At 41.2% G+C, this 26,059-nt stretch overlaps 1 protein-coding gene across 2 annotated transcripts in view; it reads right to left on the bottom strand.

Annotated features, from left to right (window-relative positions):
• Positions 1 to 8,000: 8,000 nt before the first annotated feature.
• arhgap31 (Rho GTPase activating protein 31) overlaps positions 8,001 to 26,059 on the bottom strand; it is a 40,441-nt gene continuing 22,382 nt past the window's right edge. The window contains exons 3-12 of one of the 2 annotated variants that reach the window (XM_007901036.2): positions 25,766 to 25,910; positions 23,356 to 23,438; positions 22,117 to 22,224; positions 20,729 to 20,874; positions 19,469 to 19,667; positions 19,041 to 19,162; positions 17,222 to 17,281; positions 15,008 to 15,634; positions 13,653 to 13,948; positions 8,001 to 11,350 (exon numbers count right to left, since the gene is read on the bottom strand). In XM_007901036.2, the coding sequence (XP_007899227.1) occupies positions 9,098 to 11,350; positions 13,653 to 13,948; positions 15,008 to 15,634; positions 17,222 to 17,281; positions 19,041 to 19,162; positions 19,469 to 19,667; positions 20,729 to 20,874; positions 22,117 to 22,224; positions 23,356 to 23,438; positions 25,766 to 25,910 (4,039 nt within the window). In that variant the 3' untranslated portion in view covers positions 8,001 to 9,097. Of the gene's footprint in view, positions 11,351 to 13,652; positions 13,949 to 15,007; positions 15,635 to 17,221; positions 17,282 to 19,040; positions 19,166 to 19,468; positions 19,668 to 20,728; positions 20,875 to 22,116; positions 22,225 to 23,355; positions 23,439 to 25,765; positions 25,911 to 26,059 lie in introns of both variants that reach the window. The other variant, XM_007901028.2, reaches the window with a different exon arrangement.

Raw genomic sequence — 26,059 nt, forward strand, 5'->3', positions numbered from 1 at the left:
GGTCTGACCTCCTCCCCCATCTCTCCCCAAGGTCTGACCTCCTTCCCCATTTCTCCCCAAGGTCTGACCTCCTCCCCCTCCCCTATCTGCCCCCCCCCCCGAGATCTGATCTACTCCCCCTCCCCCATCTTCCCGCCCCGAGATCTGATCTACTCCCCCTTCCCCATCCTCCCCCCTGAGGTCTGACCCCTTTCCCCATCTCCCCCGCGAGGTCTGACCGCCTCCCGCATCTCCCCACCCACCCCACCCCCCGAGGTCTGATCTCCTCCCACATCTTTCCCCGAGGTCTGATCTCCTCCCCCTCCCCCTCCCCCATCTAGCTCCCCCGGAGTCCTGTAGCTCAGTGGTTAGAGCACTCGCTTTGCAAGCGAGAGACCTGAGTTCAATTCCAGGCAGGGCGAAACCTTGGGCAAGTTTCCTTACTCCACATGCCTAATAATAATCCCTCCAAAATCAAAAACAATAATAAAAAAAAAATTGGTCATTTTCAATCTACGACTGTTTGTGGGACATTGCTGTGCGCAATTGGCTGCCGCGTTCGCCCACAAATATGCAGTCAATTCACTTTACAGTGTGTTCTGTGAAGCGCTTTGGGACGTCCTCCTGACGTGAAAAGCGCTATATCAAATGCAAGGATTATTATTATTATTATTATTATTATTATTATCTAAGACTTAATGAACCCTGTGTGCAATTAAGCTGTCAGGTTCAATCCCCAGTTTTCCTTTGTACCCCACATCCGGTCCCTGACTTGCACCTCCACCACATTGCCCATGGATGTACCTCACTCCAAATGTTGCCAAAACTCTCATCCATGCCTTCGTCACCTCCTGCTTCGAGTACTTAAACTTCCTCCTCACCAGTCTCCCCTGCTCCATATTCACAAAATTTAACTCATTGAAAACTCCGCAGCCTGCATTCTCACCGGCATTGAATTCCATAGCTCCATTTCCCCAGTCCTGGTCAAGACTCACTGAATTGTGGGAAATGTTGTCTCGACCCGTCATCGCAAGCTCATTTACCAGCTGCAGTTACGAATTATTGCATGTGCACTTACTGGCTGCATTAAATTACTCATGCACAATGTAGATTATTCATTAAATCGGATTTTTTATGATTTGTACTATTTGCCTGCAACTCTTGACTTTGTGTAAGTCATATTCAATGTTATGGTCCTACTGTTTTGTATTCCATCAGGTACAACATAGAGTCAATAAACATTTTAGGTGAGTCTCACAGGCACTCCTAAGTTTGGAAAATACCAGCATGACTGGTTCCTTGGCTGGCTGCCTATTTATTGCTGAAGGTAGCCTCTGTTTCAATGGAGCATTGCGCAGACCGTATACATGACTTGGATTTAATGTCTAGTGTCATAAAAATTATGCAGATGAATGTTTCTAATGTATAATTCTAAACATGTTATTTCAAGAAACCATGATCTGACTTGATTGAATGCGACATTTCTTAGTGCTGCCTCTGGGTGATATCTGTTCCTTTAACACGATTAACTGGGTGTGCCTATTTTCATTGTAGTGAAGAGTTGGCTTGAGTGACTGTAAATGCATTCAAAACTGTTTTCCACTGTCAAGGGTGCAGCTTGAGAGATAATATTGGCTTGTGTAGCTCGTTCTAGTAGCTGCTCCAGTCCCAACCCCCGCTCACCCACTAACTAAATTTGAACCCATGAAATGTCTCTTTTACATTATAAGTTTGGCTCCTGAGACAAACCTGTATCTTGAAGCAACTGGTAATGTAAAATGGCTGAATTCCCAGTGCTACAACTGGGAGAACCTTACTGTGAGTTGAGATCCGAAAAGGGTTGTTGCGCTCCAAGATCTATCAAAAACAACAACAACTTGGATTTATATAGCGCCTTCCACGCCGGACGGTGTCTCAGAGGTTTTCACAATAACGGATCCTGGAGCCGAGCCAGAGGGAGGAGGAGGAAGGTGACCAAAGGCGCAGTCCTAAAGAAAGGTCTTCAGCCGAGACCTGAAAATAGGAAGAGAGGGGGTGAGGCGAAGGGAGTGAGGAACGGAGTTCCAGAGCCTCGGGGCATAGTGACTGAAGGCGTGGCCGCCGATGGTGAAGCGGAGGATTCGGGGGACAAGGAGGAGGCCAGACCCGGTGGAGCGAAGCCAATGGGCACTGTTGTGAGGAGGTCAGAGAGGTAGGGGGTGCAGAGGAGTGGAGGGATTTGAAGACAAGAGTGAGGATCTTGAAGTCGATCATCTCTGGGACAGGCAGCCAGTGCAGTCTGGTAAGGACTGGGGTAATCGGGGATTGGAGTTTGCTGCGGGTAAAAAGGCAGGTGGCAGAGTTCTGGATGACCTGGATTTTATGAATGATAGTGAAGAGAGACCGGCGAGGAGGGCATTTGAATAGTCCAGCCGAGAGGTGACAAAAGGTTTTGGCAGAGATGGGTGATGCGTCGGAGGTGGAAGAAAGCGGTGCTGGTGAGGGACCAGATGTGGGAGAGGAAGGATAATTAGGTGTCGAACTTGATGCCTTGGTTGCATTTGGGTTTGGAGAGTTTTTGTGGGAGGTCGGATAGGTGGAGGAGGTGAGAAACGAATGATTTTAGACGTTGACGAGAGCCAAAGAGTATGACGAGAGCCAAAGGTAACTGGGTGAGAGCGGGAGGAAAACCCGTACTGCTGGCAGTTTGTGAAATAGGACTCGAACCAGGCGAGTGCGGTCCCACTGAGGTGGATGATGGAGGAAAGGTGGTGGAGGAGGATAGCGGGATCGACTGTGTCGAAAGCGGCAGAGAGGTCCAAGAGGACAAGGAGGCAGAGGGAGAATGTTTTTTGAAACTTTCACAAGCGCAGCCTCTGAACTGTGGGCAGGAGGGAAGTCGGACTGGAGGGGTTTGAAGAGGGAATGGGAGGAGAGGTGTGCGCGGAGTTGATTAGCAACAATGCGTTCTAGGACTTTGGCAAGGATTATGTGGAATCCTATCGCCTCTCTTCTGCCCAAACATTGGCTCCGCCCACGCTGGAGGCAAGGCTGACCTGAAATCCCACATAATCTTAGCCTGTAAGACCATTTTTTTTTAAGAAGTAATTTGACTGGAATACATTCATTTATTTCAGTCTTAATTTAGAAACCAGTTCTCTTGCAGAACTTCAGAAACTGTCTTTCAAATCAAGATTGAATTTAAGAATTTTTCACAATTTTGCGCATGTTTCAATTTTAATGCGAAAAGGTTTTACAAATTAAGATCAGGTGGATTTATCTATTATGCCTAAGCCGAGTCTTTGCTGAGACAGATACCATTTCAAGTGCAAAGGATTTGAGTTGTTTATGATAAAGAAAGTAAATACACCTGATACATTGTTTAAGGGGATAAGCCAAACTCACTTAAAAGGAGGAGGGCTGTCTTGACTCGTGGTCGCTAGGTTTTGGTCACTATCTAGGTGCATGCATTGAGAGGGACGACCTCCAAATCCAGATTGCTTTTTAATTTACTAACATTAGTTAAGTCCTGCTAGTTTTTTTTACACAGTTTTAGTATTGAGGGTTATTTATTTCCAATGTTGTGTTTGTTTTATTATCGATTATAGTTAGTAGACATAGGATTGTCTAGGGCTAATCAAAGTCCATTGTATCTTCCCAGTCGTGTTTTCAAGTTTGTTAAATTCTTAAAGAGGGAGGTAGGGACATACACAAAACAGGTAGTTACTTGTCTCAGTGGCCTGGTAATGCGATAAGACACTGAGGAAAGCATCTTAATTGCATGAGCAGTAAATCAAGTGAGAATAGCTGTTGCTCTAAGTAGAGATGTTCCACAAGAGTGTGGATTTGCACTGACAGGGATAGAACTGAAAACAGAGGCCACCTAGTACACTTAGCTTTATTAAACTTTGAATGTTACACAAAAGGGATGAGAAACGTTGTACGACTTGCAGATGAACTGTTAAACTGAAACCACTATTGGACGGGAGAAGGTTTTTCCTGGTGTTCTGACCAACAATCCCCCAGATAAAATTGATCACTTACTTCATAGCTGTTTGTGAAGCATTGTTGGGTACAAATTGACTACTGTGTTTGCCTACAAGTATACAACCGCTATACTTTGTGATGAAATTCTGTGAAGCACTTAGAGATGTCTCAACGCCATGATAAGGAGCTATATCAAAGGCAAGGATTATTATTATTAATGGCTCAGTGAGAAAATTCAGCACATGATGTGGTCCCATGTATAAGCTGTAGGCGTGTTGAATTACCAGCTAAGGCTGCTCCGTATCCAGCACCTTCTTTGGACAGTGCTCTGAGGTGTGACCCCTTATAAATCCAAGTTGGTGTTGTTGCTGCAATTGGCCACAATAGATCACCCAGTTGACAATCACTGTCTACATTTGCAGATGAATCATCACTCGAGTAAAGTACTTGGAGGGGCCCTTGGACCCATTATGTAGTTATAACAATAATAATCCTTACATTTTATATAGCATTTTATCACAACTTCAAAACATCTCAAAGCACTTCACAGAATATACTGTAAAGTGAATTTACTTTATATTTTGTGAGCAAAATGCGGCAGCCAATTGCGTACAGCAGTGTCCTATAAACAATCATGGATTGAGTGACCAAATTATTTTTATTTATTTTGAAGAAATTATTACCCCCGGAAAAGTGATCCACCAATCGACTACCAACCGGGATCCTACTTACTGCTAAGTACACAGAAGTGTGTGGAGTAAGGAAACTTGCCCAATATTTTGCCCTGCTAGAAATCAAACCTAGGTTTTCTCGCTTGTGAGGCAAGCGCTCTAACCACTAAGCTACAGGACTCCTCAAATTATGTGCCTAGTTACAAATTAGGGGATAGAAAACTAAAGCTGATTTCTTTTGCTACAATAAACAATGATAAAAACAATCTCCAGATCAAATAACACCTTGAAACAATGAGACATGAACAGTGAATACTACAGGTGGGGCGTTTTTCCTAAACCTTTTCAGCTTAACATTATACAAGAGTTCACAGAAAAAATCTGGCTGACATACTCATCTAGCTCTGGGTGTGGATGGTTTCAGCCAACACTACCCGGCACAAAATGTTGCTCGACTGGTCTGACAGGATCAGCAAAAGGTGTCTGGTTATGTAAAGACATTGAAACATTATGTGTTATGATAAGAATTCTTATAAACACAAAAATGGATAAAAATTGCAGGTGTGTTGTGATAAGAATTCTTATCACAACACACCTTGCAATTTTCATCCATTACTTCTGGCAATATTGCCAGACTCCGCCACTGCCTCACCCCTCAGGCTGCCGAAACCTCACCCATGCATTCGTCACCTCAAGGCTCGATTACGGGAACTCCCTCCTCATCGGCCTTCCCAACTCTTACCTTCACAAGCAGCAGATCATCCAAAAATCTGCAGCTCGTGTACTCTCACGCGCCAGGCTCCGTGACCCCATCACTCCCACCCTCGCCCGACTCCACTGGCTCCCCATCCCCCAGAGGTTCAAGTTCAAGATCCTCATCCTCACTTTCAAGACCATCCATGGCCCTTGCCCCTTCCTACTGCTCTGCTGACTCCCTACCAACCTGCCCGCTCCCTCCGTTCAGCAGGTTCCGGCCTACTCCATGTCTCCCGCCCGACCCGCCCTACCATCGGTGGCCGGGCTTTCAGCCTCTCTGCCCCCACATTCTGAAACTCCATCCCACGGTCCCTTCGCCTCGCTTCCTCCCTTGCCTCCTTCAAGGCCGGTCTCAAGACCCTTCTCTTCGACCGTGCCTTTGGTCTCCCTCCCACCTCTCTGCTTTCCCTCACCCCTACACCACCCCCCCTCCCGCATGCACGGGCCCTGGCACCGAATTGTTCAGCGTTTTGGGACGTCCTCCCGACGTGAAGGGCGCTCTATAAATGTAATTTTGTTGTTGTTGTTGTGTAAGGAAAAATTATTGCGAGACTATTATCAACATCATTAAAGATGATGAAAATACTTCAATGTTGAGTTAGTGTTCGTCCAGTGACGAGCATTGGGTTGGTCCAAACACTGGTGAAGGGTGAGGCAATTTGACTAATGATAATCGTTGCATTTGATGCATCACCTTGCACGTCTCCTGCTATGCAGGCTTCTCTGCCACACCTTGATCTTATCATTTGCAGTTCTGTTGTTAAAAACACAGCTCAATGACACGGCAGGTTGATCCTGCATATTCCAGAAACGTTGTGTGAATATTAAAACAATACGGCTTTTCACTTTGATCGCTCTGTGAGTGTCATCCCCCTCTCCTTCCTCACCCCCCACTCCGCCCCATCCTGTCACAGTTGGTTGGTCCTAAAGCTGACCGCACTACAAGTTGGTTGTTAGCAGGATACTGGCTTGAGTTTGACTTTGTTTTGTTGTGGGTGAAACGTTGTGCAAGTTTCCTTACTCCACATGCCTTTGTTCACCTAGCAGTAAGTAGGAAACTTGTTGTTTGATGATTGGTGGATCGCTTTTCCGGGGGTAATAATCCCTTTAAAAAAAGTTTTTAAAATTATAATAATAATAATTTGGTCACTCAATCTACAACTGTTTGTGGGACACTTCTGTGTGCAATTGCCTGCCCCGTTTCATCCACAAAATATACAGTCAATTCACTTTACAGTATATTCTCTGAAGCACTTTGAAACGTCTAGAAGATGTGATAAGGCTCGATATCAAATGCAAGGATTATTATTATAAACAAATAATAGTTAATAGTCTAGTAAAATGCAAGAGGAGCACTGCATTGTCAGAGTTAACATCTTTTAGAAGAAACTTTAAAACAGGCTCACATCTGCCTGTTCAGGTGGACGTTAAAGATGCAATGAAAGTATTAAAAGAGAGAGAAATTTTTCTCCATATGGTGGCTTCCAGATCAATTGGGTAATTTATTCAAATGGCTGCCGCATTTGCCTACAAAAATAGTTATTTCACTTGACAGTAACTGGAGTGCTTTGAGATGTTTCAATTTGATAAACTGGTAAAAGATACAAGTTCTTTCTTTTTCATATCTTTCAATTGAATTCATCGCCAAATCTAATTGAATTCTCTCTTGAATTTGCTGACACAATCTGCCTGACTCTGGGTAGTTTGTTCCACAGATTCACCACTCCCTATGCAAAGTAATTACATCGGAACTCTTTGTACATCTTCCTTCTTCTGCGTTCGAGTCCAATAAGTTTACAAAAAGATGGTAGGTAGATTTCCTTCAGACGAGTTGCCCATGACAAGTCGATCAGTCACAATAGCCTTGCAGAAGGCTGGTGCGGTTGAAATATTACAGCAGAGCTTGTGTTTCCCAAGTCTGAAAGACCTTAAGCCATCCGTTGGTAAAGCTTCGGGGAATTTATGGGAAACATTATAAAGTAAAAGTGAAAGTCAGAGAGGCATAGACATACATTGTGATCAACAATAATTCTATTAGTCCATCATAAGAATTTGCAACATTTTAATTCCTTTTCAAAGTCACCAAAATTAACATACTGTCAAAATTTACAATGGACTTGTATTTCTGCTACCAACTTTGATGGTCATACTTATCCTAAAGGAGAAAGTTACTGATAAGAGATGACTTTGGCCTAATATTTGATGCAGGACCACAAGTGCTGAGAATTCCTGGATACTACAGCCTGTAGGATGCACGAAGATGTTACTATGCCCTATTTTGTCAGCAAACAACAGTGGATACTGCACATGTACAGGAGGCTGTGCAGCTTTTTGTTAAAAAAAACAAAGGCGCGGTTGAAGAGGAGGTTCAAGAGATGGGCCTTGAAGGAAGCGAGGGGGCGAGGTGGAGGGACTGTGAAATGAAGTTTCAAATGGTAGGGCCAGATAGGCTGAAAACCTATTACAACACACAACGCATACATGTTGAAGGCTGGTACCAATTTATACCCGTCTCATGCAGGTACACAATATACATTTGCCCAAGGCTAGTTTGCTGGTTGTGTATTTCTGAACACAACTCAAAGGGATCATGTGCTTCAGACACATCTTTTTAAAAGGTAGAAGTAAAACTGGTGATTCCCTATGAAATGAAGAAGGCTCTTAAAGTAATTCACACTCTAAAATAAATCCTAAAATAATTGGGAAGCCACATGTGTATTGTTTTTCAAATCTTTTAATTCTCTTTGTTTTTTTGGCAATTGCTTACATTTAATATTTGACAATGTAGCAAAAATTATAGAGATACATAAACATTTGAAATTGAGAAATAAAGCAATGATGGGAACGTTGATGGAATCTTTATCCTTTGTGATAGTTGTCTCCAGATAAATAATACAGCAGCCCATGTATTGTAGGTTATCTGCTTTAGCCAATGACATAATTCAGTTCTTTTGTAATTTTGTTAGGAAGTGGGATGGGATCCTAATTGCATTTGGAAAATATAATCATTTGAATTCACGATCTATATCAAATAATATAGAGTATATCAAGTAATCAAACAGCAGGACATCCATCACTGGTGAAAAAATAATCGCTAAGTACAATAATCACCAATAATGCACATACTGGTAGCTGTTATCATATTGTTGACTTAAGAGTTTAAAAGGTGTAATAAATATTACAGTATTATACACCTTGAAGTTATTGGGAAAAGAGCATCCACTCTCTTGTAGTGGGAAAGCTAAACTATCAGTATTAGAACAGAGTGCTGTACAGCCTTGCAGTAACCAGATCTGACTTGTATTCATTGCACATAATAAGACACTTAAAAATATGTTTTTTTAAAAAAGCAAAATGTTCACCAGGTTTTTTTATACATATAATTCTTCACTTAAGATATATACATGGATATATTTTGTTTGATGTGATCCATGTTAAAATTAAAGATATGCAGTTTTCGTTCACTGAATGGCTGCCATGTGTGATCTTCCCACACTCTATACTGGTTGTCCGAATGACATTATTTCATAACCTGCACAAAGGCCAACTATGCCATATCTTCTATTTTGTGCTCTTTCTGCTACACAATTTAAATGTTTATCAGTGTTTTGTGACCGTTTGAGAAGTGGCTGAAAGGATACTTATGGATTGTTGGGGGGGTGAAAAAGATTTTGCAGAAATAAATCTTGTCCAGCCAACCTTAGGTTGACAGATATGTAACTTAATCATTCGATTTGCCTACCACCTCTGTTTTCAAATATCATGGACCTTCTCTGAGGTTGATAGAAGCAACTTGTTGAAGTCTCCAATCTCTGACCATTTTTAGGGATGCTCATTTTACTTCGAAGAGTAACACCCTCTGGCGCCTTCTGATTTTCATTGAGTTCATTAGAGCAGCCACCAGAAGTGGAGCAGTCAAGTCCCAATTGGTGTAATTGATCAGTGCTAGATCTTATGGGGCTAAGAAGCACCTTGTTGGACTCCACTGAAGAAGTACGCTCCATATTAGGCCATGGCGAGCTGAACAGGATGAGGCTCTGTGGCCTGCCCGGCCTTGTCCTGTGCTGTGTGTGCCGCAAAAAAGCGTGTTTTTGCAGGGCTGGAGATCTTTCTGCTTTTGAAGATGTTGGACTGCCCATTACATCTTCTCCATTTGTCTTGCAGGCTCTTCTTACAACTGGAGCTTCCTGGGTGGTTTTGGACTGCGAGACAGTGGGGTCAGGTGGAACAATGTGGGTTTGATGTCCAGACACTTTGGATTTTGTTGAAATTGGCAGGTCATTTTCCTTCCCTTCTTTAGTTTCAGTTATTGGCAAACTTGGATGACATGTTTCCGGTCCATTTTTGCTCTCAGGACAAGTTGACTCATACACTATGCTAGGTTGCAATGCTGTCAATACTTTATCAAGAGGAAGGAAAGGGGCTGCTGCGTACTTCTTCTGTAAAGGTTGGGGGACCTGGGTAAATTGTACTTTTGGAGGAATGACTGGCACAGCCTTCACTTGACATGTCCTTATCATGTAGGTGGTTCGAACAGCTGTCACACCAATGGGGATTGACTGGACAAAACCTCCATGAGGCACAGGATGTTTGTCTGTCTTTGTGGGATCTGAATGAAGAGATAAGGGCTTATCTTCACATTTTAGGCAGTATTCTTTGATTCCATCAGAGTTCTTCACTATGAGTTCAGTGCCCACACTAACTAAGCATGTTGCTGCCCCTGTGCTTCCAGTATTCATACTCTGTGATTCTTTAGATGACACTGAATTGTGCTTATTTAGTGGAACATTTAGCTCACTACTTGTAGCTTCTTCCGCTTCATTTGGAAATGTTACAAGTTTAATTACAGGACAAGTACTCCTTGAAGGCTCAGATTTGAAAACTCTAGATGGCACCTCTGGACACTGTTCACTCCAACCAATATCTTCATTAACTGACTGGTATGAGCTACTGTAAGAATCCTCGGGGAGAATTTTATCTGTACAATCATCAAAGAACAATATTTGTGGAGGAGGATCAGGCCAATCTTTTTCCTGGGAAATATTAGTAACTATCTGTGAGAAACCATACACTTTTTCTGGCACTTCTGTCAAACATTCTTCCTCATCTTTAGTCCGCTGGGAGGAATGAGAGCTGGACTTCTGGAATGTGTCATTGTCTATCCAGTGCTCAGGGGTGAGGAGCTCAATACTATCTGTCTGAGATGCGAGGGATTTGAGGTTTGATGGTCTATCTGGCAACTGCTCCTTTTGATTCTTTTTAATGTTCAGCAGATTAACCGTAGCAGGTTTTGTTTGAATATAGAAGACATCTCCTGCGTACATTCCTGAAAGATTAACGTTTGATTTAGGGCTCAGTTCAGTATTTTTGGAAATACCATCCCTGATCCGAAGTTCTGAGGTCTGAACTTCATGAAAAGGAGCGGGCCTTTGATCTCTCTCAATCAACCCACTATCAGTAGGTTGACCTAGATTGCACTCAGAATCATTTGAGATGGAATTAGCTGTAGATGGTTTTGCATACATGATTGATGGGTTCTCTATTAAAATATTTTTATCTGCTGTAGACTGAGCCTGTTCTGTCTCTGATGAAATGTCCAGCAAGACTCTCATGGGTTGACTGTGCTGAGGTTGAGACAAGGTTTGATCCGATACATTGCTTTCTTCAGTTAAAAGTATGTGATGTGTACAGGTTGGGCATGTGTCTTTGTTAGTTTCAGTCATTGCAGACAGGCACGGACTTTGTAAGAACTGGTTAGAACTGTGTTTTTTCTGAGGTTCAGTACAAGGTAGGTCTGGTGAAGCATGAGGTAAGGATTTTTCTTTTATTTCGTTTTTGTCATAAGACGGAAGCAAACTTTTTTCCCCTTTTTCTTGAACACTGGCAATGGTGACAGTCTCAGGTTCTGTAATCTTGAGCTCTTCTTTGATATCTGGCCAAAGCTGCTCCATAAACGCTTTAGCAGAGGATTCGTTGACCTGCAAAACAGGCACAAAGACACCATAAAGAATGACAAAGCATATCAAGTATATTTCATTGTTAATACGTGACTATCAAATCAATAATTGTGCAAATGCTCATTGGTATTAAAAAGTACTGCAGTAGTACATTTAGCCTTAAGTATATGTAAAGGTTGATCTGTAATTCTTGATGTTAAAGTGACCTTAACGTGTTTTCAGTTTAATTGTGCTCATTGAATGTAAGTTACTTCATTTGTTTGTACACTTCATTGACTATTCTAACTCAGATAGCAAAGGGAGAATTACTTTTGTCTATAATTCAGAAAAGAGGACTAGATATGAACTTACAGTTACATCCAAGCAACAACAACAGCTTGCATTTATATAGCACCCCTCACACAGGGTAGCAGTTAATGGCAATAGCTTAGTTGTTATAGAATGAAAGACTTTACTGCACATTTGGCCCATTTCACCCTAAGGCTGGTACTACCTCATCTTCAAGAATAAATTACTCTAATATTAACTTTCTTCTCTTTCCTTGTACCCTTTCATATTTTTAGGAATTTAGGAACATGAAGAAGCCATTCAGCCCATCTAACATATTCTGCAGTTTATTGGATCAGGGCAAGTATTTTATTCCGTTTATCTGTTTGATCTTCTGGGTCAGTGCATTCTACACTTTCAAAGTCAACAGTACTAACTCTAATTTTAAGGTTATGCCTTTTGTTTTGCACCAGCGGAAAGAGTCATCCACCAGCACTTAGGACATCCTCTTGACCCGAAAGGCGTTACATAAATGTCACTTTGTATTATATTGTTGTATCTAGCTTGTCAATTTGCTTCCTTATTTTAAACACCACAATCAGATCAACTGTAATAAATATAACTCAAATTTACCCAGAGTTTACCCCTTAATAGTTTACCCCTTAAGCCCAGATATTAATCTATTAATTCTTCCTCTTAAAATATTATCCATTTCCCTTTGAATACTATTTGATATTTGTTTTACAGCCAAATAGCTTTTTATGTTCTAAACTCCAAGATCCAAAGGGTTATTATTCCTTGCTTCCACCAGAGGGCACTTGTGTATCATTTGCGAACAAGGAGTTGCTCTACAGCACAAACATTTGTAGCAAACTAACTTTTTTAGATTAAGCATAGTTTTATAAATGATCTTATGGATCAGTAAGTTTATTCCATTAGCGGTTGAGTTGTATAGACATAGAAGATCACAAGATAGATCATGGTCTCTGTTGTTTGTTGATAGCAAGTCTGGCAGAGGTGACGGCAGAACAATTGAAATTTTGTGTGTAAACACACTTGTTGTGATTATATGTGTACTCAAGTAAAGCAAACCTAATATCATTTTATATAGCTCTACATGCCTTCTATCAGCTTAAACACCTCCTTCAGATAACAAAAAATGCCTTTCACAAACTTCATGGTTTGATGCCAACCTAATTTAAAAACTAAATCTAACCACTGGGGCCTGACTGAGTCTGACCAAATCTCATCACTGTCTGACTGGGGTATAACCTGAATTCCGTCACTGGGTGTGACCTGAATTCTGTTCTTTGAGGCCTACCTCGATCCCATTGCAGGTGTTCATCCTAATCGATGAGAGTCTGGAGAACTGGGCGTCAGCTGCCATGTTGGATAAACTGTTTACTGGAGCAGCTGAACTATTACTCTCGCCTCTCCACATTTCTTGAAGCTGGAGCTCCTTTGATGTGGTTTTTTTTAGAAACAATTTTGCCAAATAGGGAGATACAATTTTTACAAGCGAGCCCCTCTGTGCACTGTGTTTCTTCAGAATGAAATAGTAAAGAAAAGTACTAGACAAAGCCATTGCTGTTACCAGCATTCTCTGACCAGCAGGGCATGACTGTGGTTTGCAGACACACCATTGAAGGTTCAACCTCAGCAGGGACCTTCATCCAGGAGAATATCAAACTACATGGTCAATTTAGTATCCAAGATGATACATTTCAAATCCACTGTCACTGTGAAAAGAAGTACAAGCAGTGAAATGAATAGTGGATGGGGGGTTGGGAGAGGAAGGCAATGCAGTGATGTGGCAAACTTCACACTCGCTTTTGAGAAGATCACAATTAGCTTGTCTGTTGGGAGTTTCCATGTGATCTAATCAATTTTTATGATGGCTGCTGTATTTTTCTCTTTTTCTCCCCTGTTAAAGGCATTGACTCACACTGTTTTACAGTTTTACAGGTGCCAGAAATCCTTGTAGCTCCAACAAGTGTGAGACTAGACGATAGCAATCTATTTCATTTTAATTTGACTCTTGAATGACGAAACTCACCTCTTGGTCCTGTTTTGTTGCTGTTTGGTCTGTTTTGCTGCCTTCAGAGACTGTCTTATGGTTACAGTTCTCACACGGACTCTCTGTAAGTGGGCTTGGCAGTGCATGGCTCTCCTCTTGCTTTTCTCTGTCTGGGAGATTTGAGCTGCTGTCTGTAGATGAAGAGCTTGCTGACTGCAGTCGCTCAGAAGGTTGGATTGTGACATTAGGGAAAGGCATTGGCAGATTGAAAGACTTGGAGGAAATAGCAATCGTCTGGGATTCACGTAACTCTCTTTTCTCTATGTTCTGATTATCTAAGCAGCAAAGAAATGGACAAATATTTTTATTAAATATATTTTAATAAATAGATTTGTTTCTTCCCCTGTCCCATGATGTTCCGAATAAATCAGAAATACTGCACTGAAATCCTCTGATAGTGCACTTGAAATAAAAAGATGACATCTTTTGGCCAACTTGAACCAATATGTGATTCTGAAGTAACACAACTGTTATTCCTCTTCAATTCTCCCCCTTCACTTCTTACCATAAAAGCATAGATATTAAGGACACAGTGGGAGGCCATTTGGCCTGTTTTCTTCATGTGAAAGCACTGAAATATGCTGCTTTCATGGGGGGGGAGGGGGGATTTGCTGTGATATTTATCACTGGTGATAATTGTCACATCGCGTATTGCAAATGACCCTCTCTAGTGCACAAGCAGGAGCTGCCTTCTGATGTCCCGTACAAGTGGCTATTCTTGATGGTGTGATCCCAGACAGTAAGCATTAGCATGCTATGTGCCTGTGAGGGCATCAAAGCTGACCATGATCCTGTCCTCACCCAATGTGAGCACATCATACAACAAAACTATTTGGGTAGTGATTTGGAACAGACTTTTCCCTTCCTTAGCTCAGGGGCACCAAGGCCAATTATAGCACCCCACTGAGATCAGTTAATCCAGCAAAGGCCCGGGTTTGATATTTGGCATTTCTACAATAAAGTTTCAGGATGGACTTTAGCTTGTGCAGGAATGAAAAGTAAAATAAAAATCAGCATGATGTATTATTTTACACAAACACTTTCCCACAAGAGTGGTTACAAGATCTCTATTATTATCTTATCAGCATTCCACATGATAACAGTAAAGCCTGTCCAGATAAGAAAAGTATCAGTTTCTTAGTTAATAACAAGCGATATATTAATTTGGCTCAGTTCAAAGCACTCTTGCCTCTAGTCAGGTCTGTGGGTTCAAGCCCTATGTTGGAACATAGGTTAATATCTTAGGTTGATATTGTTGTGCATTACTGCAGAGAGCAGCATTGTGGGAAGTACCGTCTTTCAGTCAAGTTCTTTCTTTCATACAAAGTACATACCTTTCATTTCAGCCCTGCTGGAAAAGGGATTGGGAAACGGCTGGTTAAGAGGTTCTCTTGTTACTTTCTCATGCTTGGCTGGGGGCAGATTGTTGCTTTCATATTGGGAGACTGTGCTGCTATTGTCCTGTGGAGACGAGTTGCTCAAATCTGGTCCATTTTTCTGTGGTTCCTTGCATGGTGTGGTGCCTGGGCTGATAATTCCTGAGATATGCAATGGGACAGAAACAGAAAAGGGCTCTGATATATTCACAGCTATTGGTTTCCTGTGATGTCTTGGGGATGCTTCAAGGGGGAACAGGTTCCCTGGGAAATTGGATTTCATTGAAGCTTCATTGAGATTTGTTGAATAAAACAAGCGTCTAGTCTTTGGCGAGGTGGGTTCTGACTTGTTGAGGGCATCTCCACGAATAACTTTAAGCGGCTCTGGCTGTGGCTTGAGTGGCAGCATCTCTTTAGCCACTGTTTCTTTACTGGCGTTACTGGCACAGCCTCCAATAGCACCAAGAATATCCTCCTGATCCCAGTCACTGTGTCTCCTGCCTAGATAAGAACCTCCTGAGCCAATTGTGTGCGACTTCATAGCAGGCGAGAGGCCTCCTCCCAAAGTGGCTGCGTGTTTATCGTCTACAGAGAAAAAATATTAAAAGATTGTGAGGAATAATAGACAGGTTTACATATAGGTTTACACAGAATCTACAGCACACAGTGTTAACAATAATTAATGGCTACACTGTATTTCGCTGATGAGTGTATCTGTTTTAGAATTTTATTGTTGCCGAACTCAAGACAGGGGAAGTTTGGTCAGGGGCATAATACCTCATCCAGGGACTGTCCCTGCAAATCAGATATGGTCACCCCATCTAAGATGAGTCTCCAATGCAGCGCTGGGGGGAAGGGGTATTGCATTGTCAGAGGTGTCGTCCTTCAAATGAGACGTTAAACCGAGGTCCCATCTACCTTTTCAGGTGGATGTTAAAGATCCCAAAGCAAATCCTGGCCAATAAAATTGATCACTCATTCCATAGCTGTTTGTGGGACATTGCTGTGTGCAAATTCGATGCCACATTTTACCCACAAAATAGTCAATTCACTTTACAAGTTATTCTGTGAAGTGCTTTGAGATCTCTCAACAATATTATAAGGCAATATATCAAATGCAAAAACAGCCCCAAAACAATGCAAACTTTCACCCTACTCTCAAAATGGCCTTTGTGACTGTAGGAGGCTGAGATAATAGGGAAGAAGAGAAGGAATTTGCATTTTTCCAATTTTGTCTGAGGAAGCTCTAATTTTAATTTTTACACTCATTCCAAACAGATTCCTGAGCACTGTATGTCATTGAAGTTAATGAAAGTGTAACAGTTCCTGACCTTACAGACACCACAAAGGAATTCCCAGAGACAGAAGGATGAAAATTGCAATTTTCTTTACAGAATTGAGGATAAAAAATGAATGATAATTATCACTTTCAGTGATCACTTTTAATGCCTCATCCTGCCTCAATTCAGCTTAGCTCACTAAGCAGCATCCCAGAATTGAACCTCCTGGTCTGTATGATTCAATGTAAGACCGTATGTGTTTCCCCACTGAGCACCGGGGAGCCTATCATCCTTTTATCTTGTCTTGTTTATCGTAGTTTACCCTTTTTGAAAATATTTTTGTTTGAACTGCAAGGGTCAATGACATCATGGGAGATGCTGGCTTGGAACAGCTGATGAGCCTATGAGCAGAGTTGGGTTTACATACAGAGCAGACACCAAAGCTCTATAATCGTAATGATTATGTCATTGCCATTGTTAATTCAGTCTCCTCACACTGTCAGGCTCACAACTGCTACGTGACAATAACATCATCTGATTTAAGCAAAAATATGCAGAAGTGAGTGGAACAAAACCAAACAATGTTAATTTGTTGTAGGTGACTGCTCAAAGGGTGATGACCCTCTCTGAAATAGGCTCCATAGCCAGTAATTACCCAGTGGTAGCTATGAGAGATGAATGAATTAATCTGCTTTGGAATGTTCTCGTAGTGAATTCCAAGTCTTCATTGCAGCTTTCCGAATGTGGAGCTGGGCTGAATTGAGCTGGTGCAATGGCACAGTGAGTACTGCTGAATCTAACCCAGGACACCCTCTACTTCCCCTCACAATCAGCTTCTGAAAAGCCACTCAACAACAGAGGGTGAACTTGTGCAAGATACAATGTCTCATACCTTCTGCAGGCAAAGAACAAAGGGAATCCATGCTTTTAGCTGGTCGGATGCTGGCCTTTTCTGTTTGAACATAAAGAAAGGAAACACTTGTGAGTGATAAGTACGCACAGAAAACCAGACACCTGAGAGAGAAAAACACAGAACTGCAAACTAATCAAAGGGTTTGAATGACACGCACTGAGATGAAAGCCAACAAGTGTGTGAACACCATTTGACCTCACTATTAGGCTGTAACCTTTAATTCATTCCCTGCTATTTGTTATTTCGGGAAACACATATCATGTATAGGAATTTGAATTCTTGAAGTTAAGTAATTTTGGTTGAGAGAAATCTCCTGTTTTTTGCTGTTTTGTGGAGTCTTTCTAACACACTGAATGAGGACAGAAATGTGCTATACTCTATTGACGCATCATAAGTTTACCACAGCAGGTTACAAGTTACACGGTAGAAAATACGAGAAGCTATGGTCAGGGTGATGTCATTCAATTTTACACGGAACTGTGGCAAATTAGCCACAATATCACACCATAACAGACTAATCATTATCTTCCCCAAGTAGATGTGTGCTACTCAAGAAATGACTGACAACACCAGTGATGAAACAGACTGAGTCACTCGTAAACATACTTTTGAAATGACTCCAACCTGAGATGTCAATGATGAAACGATAACCACGAGCAGCATATTGCTTATCTAGGATGGCGATGCCCTTTGTGGCTTTGGTTTACAGGTTTGAGAACTTGTAGAGCCAGTTCAGTCCCAAGGGGATGTGGCTTTGTTTTGATCAACTTGAAAGTTCCCTACCATGCCAAAGGCAGATGCCTACCAAATAGCTGATGAGAAACAGTGAGGCTTGGGGCAACGATGCTGGAAGGCATTACCTGGAGTCCGAGTTTGTGAACACACATTCGTACATCCAGTGCCTCGAATCCACATTAATTGGCTTGCAGAGAGATAAGCAACTGCTGCTTAAACTCCGCACCTCCAATAGGTGGAACCATCTCTCAATGGGAAGGGATGTGTGCCCAAACTGCAGACAGGAAGATGGTGGCAAATGCTCTCACACATTTCGTGCTGAGATGCATTGCTTTCCAGGAAGCTCGCAGGGAATTCCTTGTACATACCATCCACCTAGTGAGGGCTCAAACCCACGCTTGTTGGATGTTGAATGACCAACTAGTCACTATCCTCCTTGGGGGGGGATGTAAGTGGGGTCTCCTTGGAGCTGAACTGACTTCAAGGTAACATGCCTGGCAATGGAATGATGGACTTGAGCCAGCCCTCTGTGAGGGTCTCTGTAGTCTGGTTCCTGAGCCGGGTGGGTCCGCAGTATTCAAGGACACTGCTGATGACAGCACAGGCAGCCTGGCTCATCGGCAGGAACTGGAAGGGCAGATCAGTCACTGGGGGCAGGGAGGCATCCCACTCAGCTCCTGTTAACCCTGCAAGCCAAAGCCCTAATGAATTGTGGTCCGAGCTGGACAAGCAGCGGGAAAGCTTGCTGGACAGCTTGAAAGTTCCTCATAGGAACTTAGGAGCATACACAATTGCAAAAGACCATTCTGCTCCATCTGATCAGTCCCAAAGTTAGCAGCTGCATTTGTTCAGTGTTATTCTTTAATTTTTTTGTTTTGGATATGACCTAATACACATGTCATAAAACCTTCAATTTGGCTTAACATAGACATTGCCATTGAGAATGGGGTCATCTTCGCCACATTCGATGTGACAGTTATTGAATATTTAATTAAATTGATCCTGAAATACTGATGCCTGTATGATCATGAGTGGCTCTGTCGTTGGATGTCAATGTTCTTACCAGAGAGCTTACGGCCTCTTATGAATACACTGCTGTTCCTGCTCAGTTTGCCCTTAGAATCAGCCCCCGAGCGACCTAGGTTAAAGATGGATTTCCATTTCTTTGCTTTTGCAGAAAGTTTTCTTCTGGAAAACAAGATAGAATTCCTTACAAATCAATTGAAGCGCATGCATTGAACAAACATTACTGAGTATTGCAATAAACACTATCCTTCAACCTGTGGGAAATAGCTTTGAATTGGATCCGGAGTGATGGAAGCTTTTCTCTCTCTGGTCCAAAATTTCACCTAATCTTAGCCCGCAAGACAATTTTGTCTTAAAAATTGAAGATTGCAAAGAATTGTAAAATATTCTTAAATTCAGTCAATGATCAGCATATGTGATCTTATTGTGTATAATGACAAAGGAAACGTTCTGTGCAAATCTTACCTGGGATCTGGCAGATCAATGACTGTGTGATAAATTGTCCCAGCAGCAGGTCCAGTGTCCATGGGAGCACAGTGCCACTTTTCAAGTCGAGCTGGATGGTTTGGGCTGAGAGACCTGGCTTGGGCCTCCTCTAACGTTAGGAGTTTCATGGACGGTGATACAAGAGGAAGCGATTTACATTTTGAAATAGAATTGTGCGCTGTTGAGATAAATCACAGTGATTAGGGCAATGCACTTCACAAGACAGGTATTCCTAAACACAGCCTGTTCCTTATTCAAGGAACAATGTTGAGATGTGATTTGAATAAAGGGTTCTCCGAAACCTGGGTGAGATAACCACAGCTATGTTGAATTTGTGCTTCGCAGGATCATTTATGAGCTCTGACAAACAGCTTTCTGATCTTACTCAGGAAATAACAGGAATCACTCAGTCTGAGCTAGACCAGTACCCATACAGCTGTTCTTAGCTCTCTAAACCTCAATAAAGGCCTCACTGAAATCTTCAGGCCCAACTCAAGCAAAAGAACAGGTCTAACTCATATAGAGTTATAAGCCAATCAACCAGTATCCCCTCAATAACTTGAAGAAAAGCCATTCTGAATGCTCAAAAATGATCCCTGCTAGAGTGCGAATCTAAGAAACTGGCATCCAGGGCTTTTGAGCCATGTTTTTGTATTACCATTGTTTAATATATAATAATAATTCTTGCATTTGATATAGCGCCTTATCATGTCTTCTAGATGTCTCAAAGCGCTTCACAGAATATACTGAAAAGTGAATTGACTGTATGTTTTGTGGGTGAAACGTGGCAGCCAATTGCGCACAACAGTGTCCCACAAACAGTCGTGGATTAAGTAACCAAATAATTGTTTTTCTTTCAAAAGGATTATTTCCCCCAGAAAAGCAATCCGCCAATTGACTAACAACCGTGTTCCTACTTACTGCTAGGTAAACAGAGATACGTGGAGTAATGAAACTTGCCAAAGTTTCACCCAGGAGTGGAAAGATTTCAAAATATTTGTTTTAAGAACTACAAAAACTGTCTTCAAAATTAAGATAGTTTTAAGAATTTGCCAAATTCACATAAATTGAAAATGAATTTCTTACAGTCGGTAAGTATTTAGTCTTTCATGTTGGGAGGACAGCAGGATACATTGTAAAGCGATCAAATGCAAGGATTATTATTGTTTTGTGGGAATACTCTGAAATGGTAAGAAAATAATAAATCTGAGTTTCCAGTTATTGCTGTTTAAGTCTCACCTTCATTCTCTTGGCCAGGCTGGTTTGCATTGTTGTTGAACAGCTGATTGACATGATTCAGGATGAACTCAATGACAACAGACTGAACCCGCACCTCCAGAAACGCGGCATCATTATTATAACCAGAGCCTTCTATTTCCTTTGATCTATAAACACGGAATATAGGATTAATTGTATTAATGTCTATTTATCAGTTCAGGTTTTAATACACATTCTAAAATGGGATTAAGGAATTGATGGGACTTGAATCATTTGGTCAAACAAGGGTTATTTGCAACAAGTGTTGAGAAGAGTCTGCATCCTGGAAGTGATACCATTTTAATTTATAGGGAATCAAAATGATCTCAAAAACTAGTACAGTGTTTTTTTCATGAAAAAAGGAAAACAGTCTGCTTCATTTGATCTCCTGTATGTGTTATTTTGAGTAAGTATAATAATAATAACAATAATCCCTGCATTGGATCTAGGGTCGATAATGTTGAGACACCTCGAAGGTCATTGTTATTTAGTGACTGTGGACAAAACCTGCAGCTAATTTTCACACATTAAGTGAATTTCCAATTTATCCAGATTAAGGAAACTCCTTTTCTTTTCGAGCCAGTGCCATGAGATTTTTAACATCCACCCAAACAGGCAGACAGAACCGTAGTTTAAAGTCTTATCTGAAACAAAACAATTTTAGAATGTGAATCTTTCTCCAATGTTATAGTAGATGGAGGGCAAGGAGGATGCTTCTTTGTCTTTTACTGGCAAAGGTAGATTCTTGCAGGTGATGGGATGGGATTGAATCTTCAGATTGGACTCAGACTAATCCTGAATTTCTACTATGGAAGATAATGGAATGTCCCATTCTTAGTTCCTGGAATGGCAAGAATGTTGACCTTATGCCACAAGAGATCAGGGGTCAATTTCAGAGAAGCAATGCTGTCAAGAACATGAACTGCAAGACAAGATAAACTGCACCCAATGCAAGAAAAATCCACAGAGATTAATGTTGTACATACATTGTGACGGCATTACACAGAATGATTGCAAATTCCTATATTAATATAATCCACATTTTAATCTTTTTTAATTACCTAAAAGTTGTTAGGGGTCTAATTTATAGTATTTCTTAATGAGGAATCCATGTTGCATAAATTGAGGCTCCTTCTGCACATCACTCTGACCCACAGAAACTCTACTGTAACCCAATCTATTCCACGAACGAGTTCCTGCACGTCAACAGGAATTCCTTATCGATGAATATCATTAAGAGATACTTCAAAAATTACACCACCAAGTAAGCTATCTTTCCGTGTTCCCATCCCCACACATTTACTTGTCTTGCATTTTTTTCACATACAATTTAAGATTTAGCTTTAGAATTCAAATGTACCAATGTCTACCTCAGTAAATTGGGAGCCCAGACAAGTGCCAGATTCCTGGAGTGCATATTTGTCTCACAGCTGAAGGAAGCAATGTGTGTCAAATGTTTTGTCAGGTATTCCAAGGTCCTGCAAATGGAAGAAGTTCAGATTTTTTTGGATGACAACAATTTGCATTTATACAGCACCTCTCATGCAGGAGAACATCTCAAAACACTATACAGAGATGACATGGGAACACAAGCCGGGAGACCAAATAAATAGTTTTTAGATGAGTTTTGAAAGCAGAGATGGAAGGAGTGAGGAGCAGGGATTTGACTACAAATTCACTTTATCTGGGTATGAGAGATTATTTATTATCTCTCATGTCCTAGTTTAGACATAAAAATCCTATCAGGAATGTAACATTGCCACATCTGGGATGCTGTTCTGTCAATTTTCTACCTATTAGGCAAAAAGTGGTAGTAAAAACACCATCTGCCAATGGTGAAAACACTTTTCATAAACAAATCTTTCATAACTAATGGACAGAGAAGGAAGGCAAACTATAATAGTGCGGTAAAATATTTATAATAAATATCAAGAGCACAAAAAAGTTAAGATTAAAAAATATTGTACAAGAAAAGAATAGGCAAGGAAGAGAAAATAGAAGTAAAAAGTGGACAACAGACAGGCTAAATAATTGAAAATGTATTTATTTTCTTTAAAAAATATTGTCAGTAAATTGGGGTTAATATTTCAATAATGCTTTATTGGGATAATAATAATGCTTTTTTTCAGGATTTCACACAGTGCAGGAGCCTAAAACATTCAACAACAAAATAACAACAAATTACATTTGTACAGCGCATTTCACATTGGGAGGACATCCCAAGGCCCTGGGACCGTTTAGCCAACGGTGAAAACACTTTTCATAAAATTCATTCAAGACTGATTCTTGAATGAATCAGAGACTCTGTACACTTGCCAGCATCATTAAACACTAGATAGTGGGAGGAAAAGAAATCTCAATCTATTTAAAATTCAGCCTCGACTTATCTTAAAGACCATTATATCTTAAAACTTAAGATTGGGCTAAATAGTGGAACAATCTTAAATACAGTCTTAATTTGGAAGATGGTTCATTTTACAAACTGTGGAAAACTGGCTTCTAAACTAGGACTGAAATGAATAAATATCCACATTCTGCCAAGCTTAAGCTTTAGGAGAAAACGCCAAGCCTGAGTAGAATTTCAAGCGTACACTGGCTTCTTCTGTTACCTGTAATGTGGAGAAGGCAGTTCTTTGATGACATTGTGGATTCTGAGAATCTGCTCCTCCTCTGACTGAGCCGACACCGCCTCCTACAGATGAAGTAAATGACTTAACTGCTCAAAGACATGAAAGGTGAGAGGTTTGGCTTAAGACTGAATTTAGCGACTTTAATGATAAAGTCATGATAACAAAATAATCGTTGCATTTAATAAAGCCCCAAAGTATTTCACAGACGTTTTTTTCTGTAAAGTGCAGTGACTATGTATTTATAGGTGAAAGCAGGAGCCAATTTGCAGCGAGCAATGTCCCACATATAGCCAGTAGGTGAATGATCAAATTTTATTTGGGGGATTGTTGACCAGGACACCAGGAGATATTCATTTCAAAAAGTGACTTGAATAATGGTTCTTTGATGTCCACTTGAACAGGCACAAAAGGCCTTGGTTTAACGTTTCATTTAAAGGACGGCAGCTCTGACAGAGCAGTACTTCCACAGCAGTGGAGTGTCAGCTTAGACCATGAGCTCCAAATCCTTGGCCTGGGACTTGAACTAATATATACTTTCTAACACATGTTGAGTGTTCCTATTAAGAGTACAACATTAATATTGATACTTTTTGTGGCACAAGGAATTTCTCAACTAAAATTTTCTCATAGCACCAACCATATCAATATTGTGGACTGTTGCATATTTTGCTAATTGAATACAGTATATTGATGATCAGCGCTGTTTAAATCTGTCCATCTGCATTTACAAGATTACTAGATGTAACTCATGATAGCTGATGTGAGCACTTTTTGAACCTTTCTCCAGATGTTATAGTATCTTACCATACTACAGAACTTTATTCTTTATTCCAATGGAATTACAGAACCAGCTGTAATAAACTAAGAAGGCCTTAGGCTTATTTGGCTTCTGAGGCCACTCGCTGACTTTGAAATAAAATATGGAACACTGATCTGCTCACAGTTTAGTAGATTTCAAAGCCATATAGGGTCAGGAACAGTATAAATTGGGCCCTCACTTGTGTAGGAGCTTCTCCCTGTCCAGGTTTGTATTCGCTGTTTTTAAAGTGGATGTTAAAGATCGCAGGCACCATTAGAAATGAGAAGAGTGTCTTCTTTTATTCTTTATTATTGTTGTTATTATTATTATGATGATGATGATAGATAATCCTCCAGATTAATTGGTCATTCACCTCATGGCTGTTTTTGGAATCTTCCTATAAGCAAAATGACTGCCATTTCTCCCTAAAGTTTCAGTAAGTTACTTTAAAACACTTTGAGATGCTTTGACATCAGGCACCATAAATATGCAAATTAGTTTCTGTGTATGTACGTTTGTGAGTGCAGACTTCTTAGAAGGTCTGTCTGTGTGTGCATGTAAATAAGTGAGTGTGATCTTGTGAACATGCGTAATCATGAGCATGAGGATATGGTTATATATGTGCACTCAAGACTGTGTGCATGTATTTGTATGCTTGTATACATGAGTCAACCTGTGTTCAGGCAAAGCCGATTGTGTGCTTAGGTGAGTGTGTAAATACACTTGTGCCCTTGGCTAGGGAAAGACCTGGTGCTGATGAAACTATACCTCAGCATCAGTCAGCAACAGCAACAAATTACAATTTGTATTTACATAGCATCCTTCACGTGGGATAGTATTCTCTGGTAGAGTGATTGACTGTCAAAGAGGAAGCATAGGAACATACAAGATTGGTAAAGACCATCTGGTCCCATTTTTGTAATACCACAGGTCCCTATTACTTATAATGTCATATCTCCAACAACAGCCTCGACGTATTTCCCTCCCTCTCTGACCAGCTGGTACCCCACTCTTCTGCCTGCCCCCTTTGTTCAACTAGCACAGGCCTGCTGCTGTGAGTCCCTGACCTCTCTGTGCCACCATCAGTGACATAGTGCCTTCAACCACTATGTCTCTAACCTCTGGAACTCCCTGTCTCAATCTCTCTGCCTCACCCCCTCTTTACCCATCTTTAAATCCCAACCTTAAGTCTACCTCTTCGACTAAGCCTATGGTCACCCCCTCCTCCCCCTTTTCCCTTGTTTGGTAGAAACAACTCCATCACTGAGCAATGCTCTGACACTATCCTGGATAAAGGGTGCTATATGAATGCAAGATGTTGCTGCTGTTGTATTTAGTGTCTTCTTAAAACTGTCAACACCATCCAGCCCTACTGTCCCCCTGGGCAAACAATTTTAAAGTTTCAGTGGGAGGATAGAAAATCAAGGAAGTGAAAGAAGGTTTAGACTTGGCTGTGATGCCTCTCACGGTCAAACTCACGCTGGAATAGACTCTCCGAGGCCTACCACCACCTTTCAAACCATATCCAGTAACTGCCTTCTGAAGGAAAGAGTGCCAGTAAACTAGAGGAGACAAAAGTAATGTACTCACTGTGAATTTTTTGTACAGTTCATAAGTGAGGAGAGGATTTGGAAGTTCTCGGAAGTACTGCTTACAGAGAGAACCCACGCAGTGAATGTCTTGCAGATACACTTCTTTGGTCAAGTCAGGGGATTGCTCTGTACCAAACTCCTGCCTGCAAGAGCAGACACAACAAACCTCTGTTAGTTCACAGCTGGCTACCAAACCTTACAGTGAAGAGATTAGACAGGCTGCAGATTGAATGGCAAGTGCAAAATAATGGATAATAGCTTTTTCTGATGCCCTGGCTAAAGTGCAATTGCA

The sequence above is a fragment of the Callorhinchus milii genome, unplaced genomic scaffold (assembly GCF_018977255.1).
Source record: "Callorhinchus milii isolate IMCB2004 unplaced genomic scaffold, IMCB_Cmil_1.0 Scaffold4, whole genome shotgun sequence".
Classification (NCBI taxonomy): Eukaryota; Metazoa; Chordata; class Chondrichthyes; order Chimaeriformes; family Callorhinchidae; genus Callorhinchus; species Callorhinchus milii.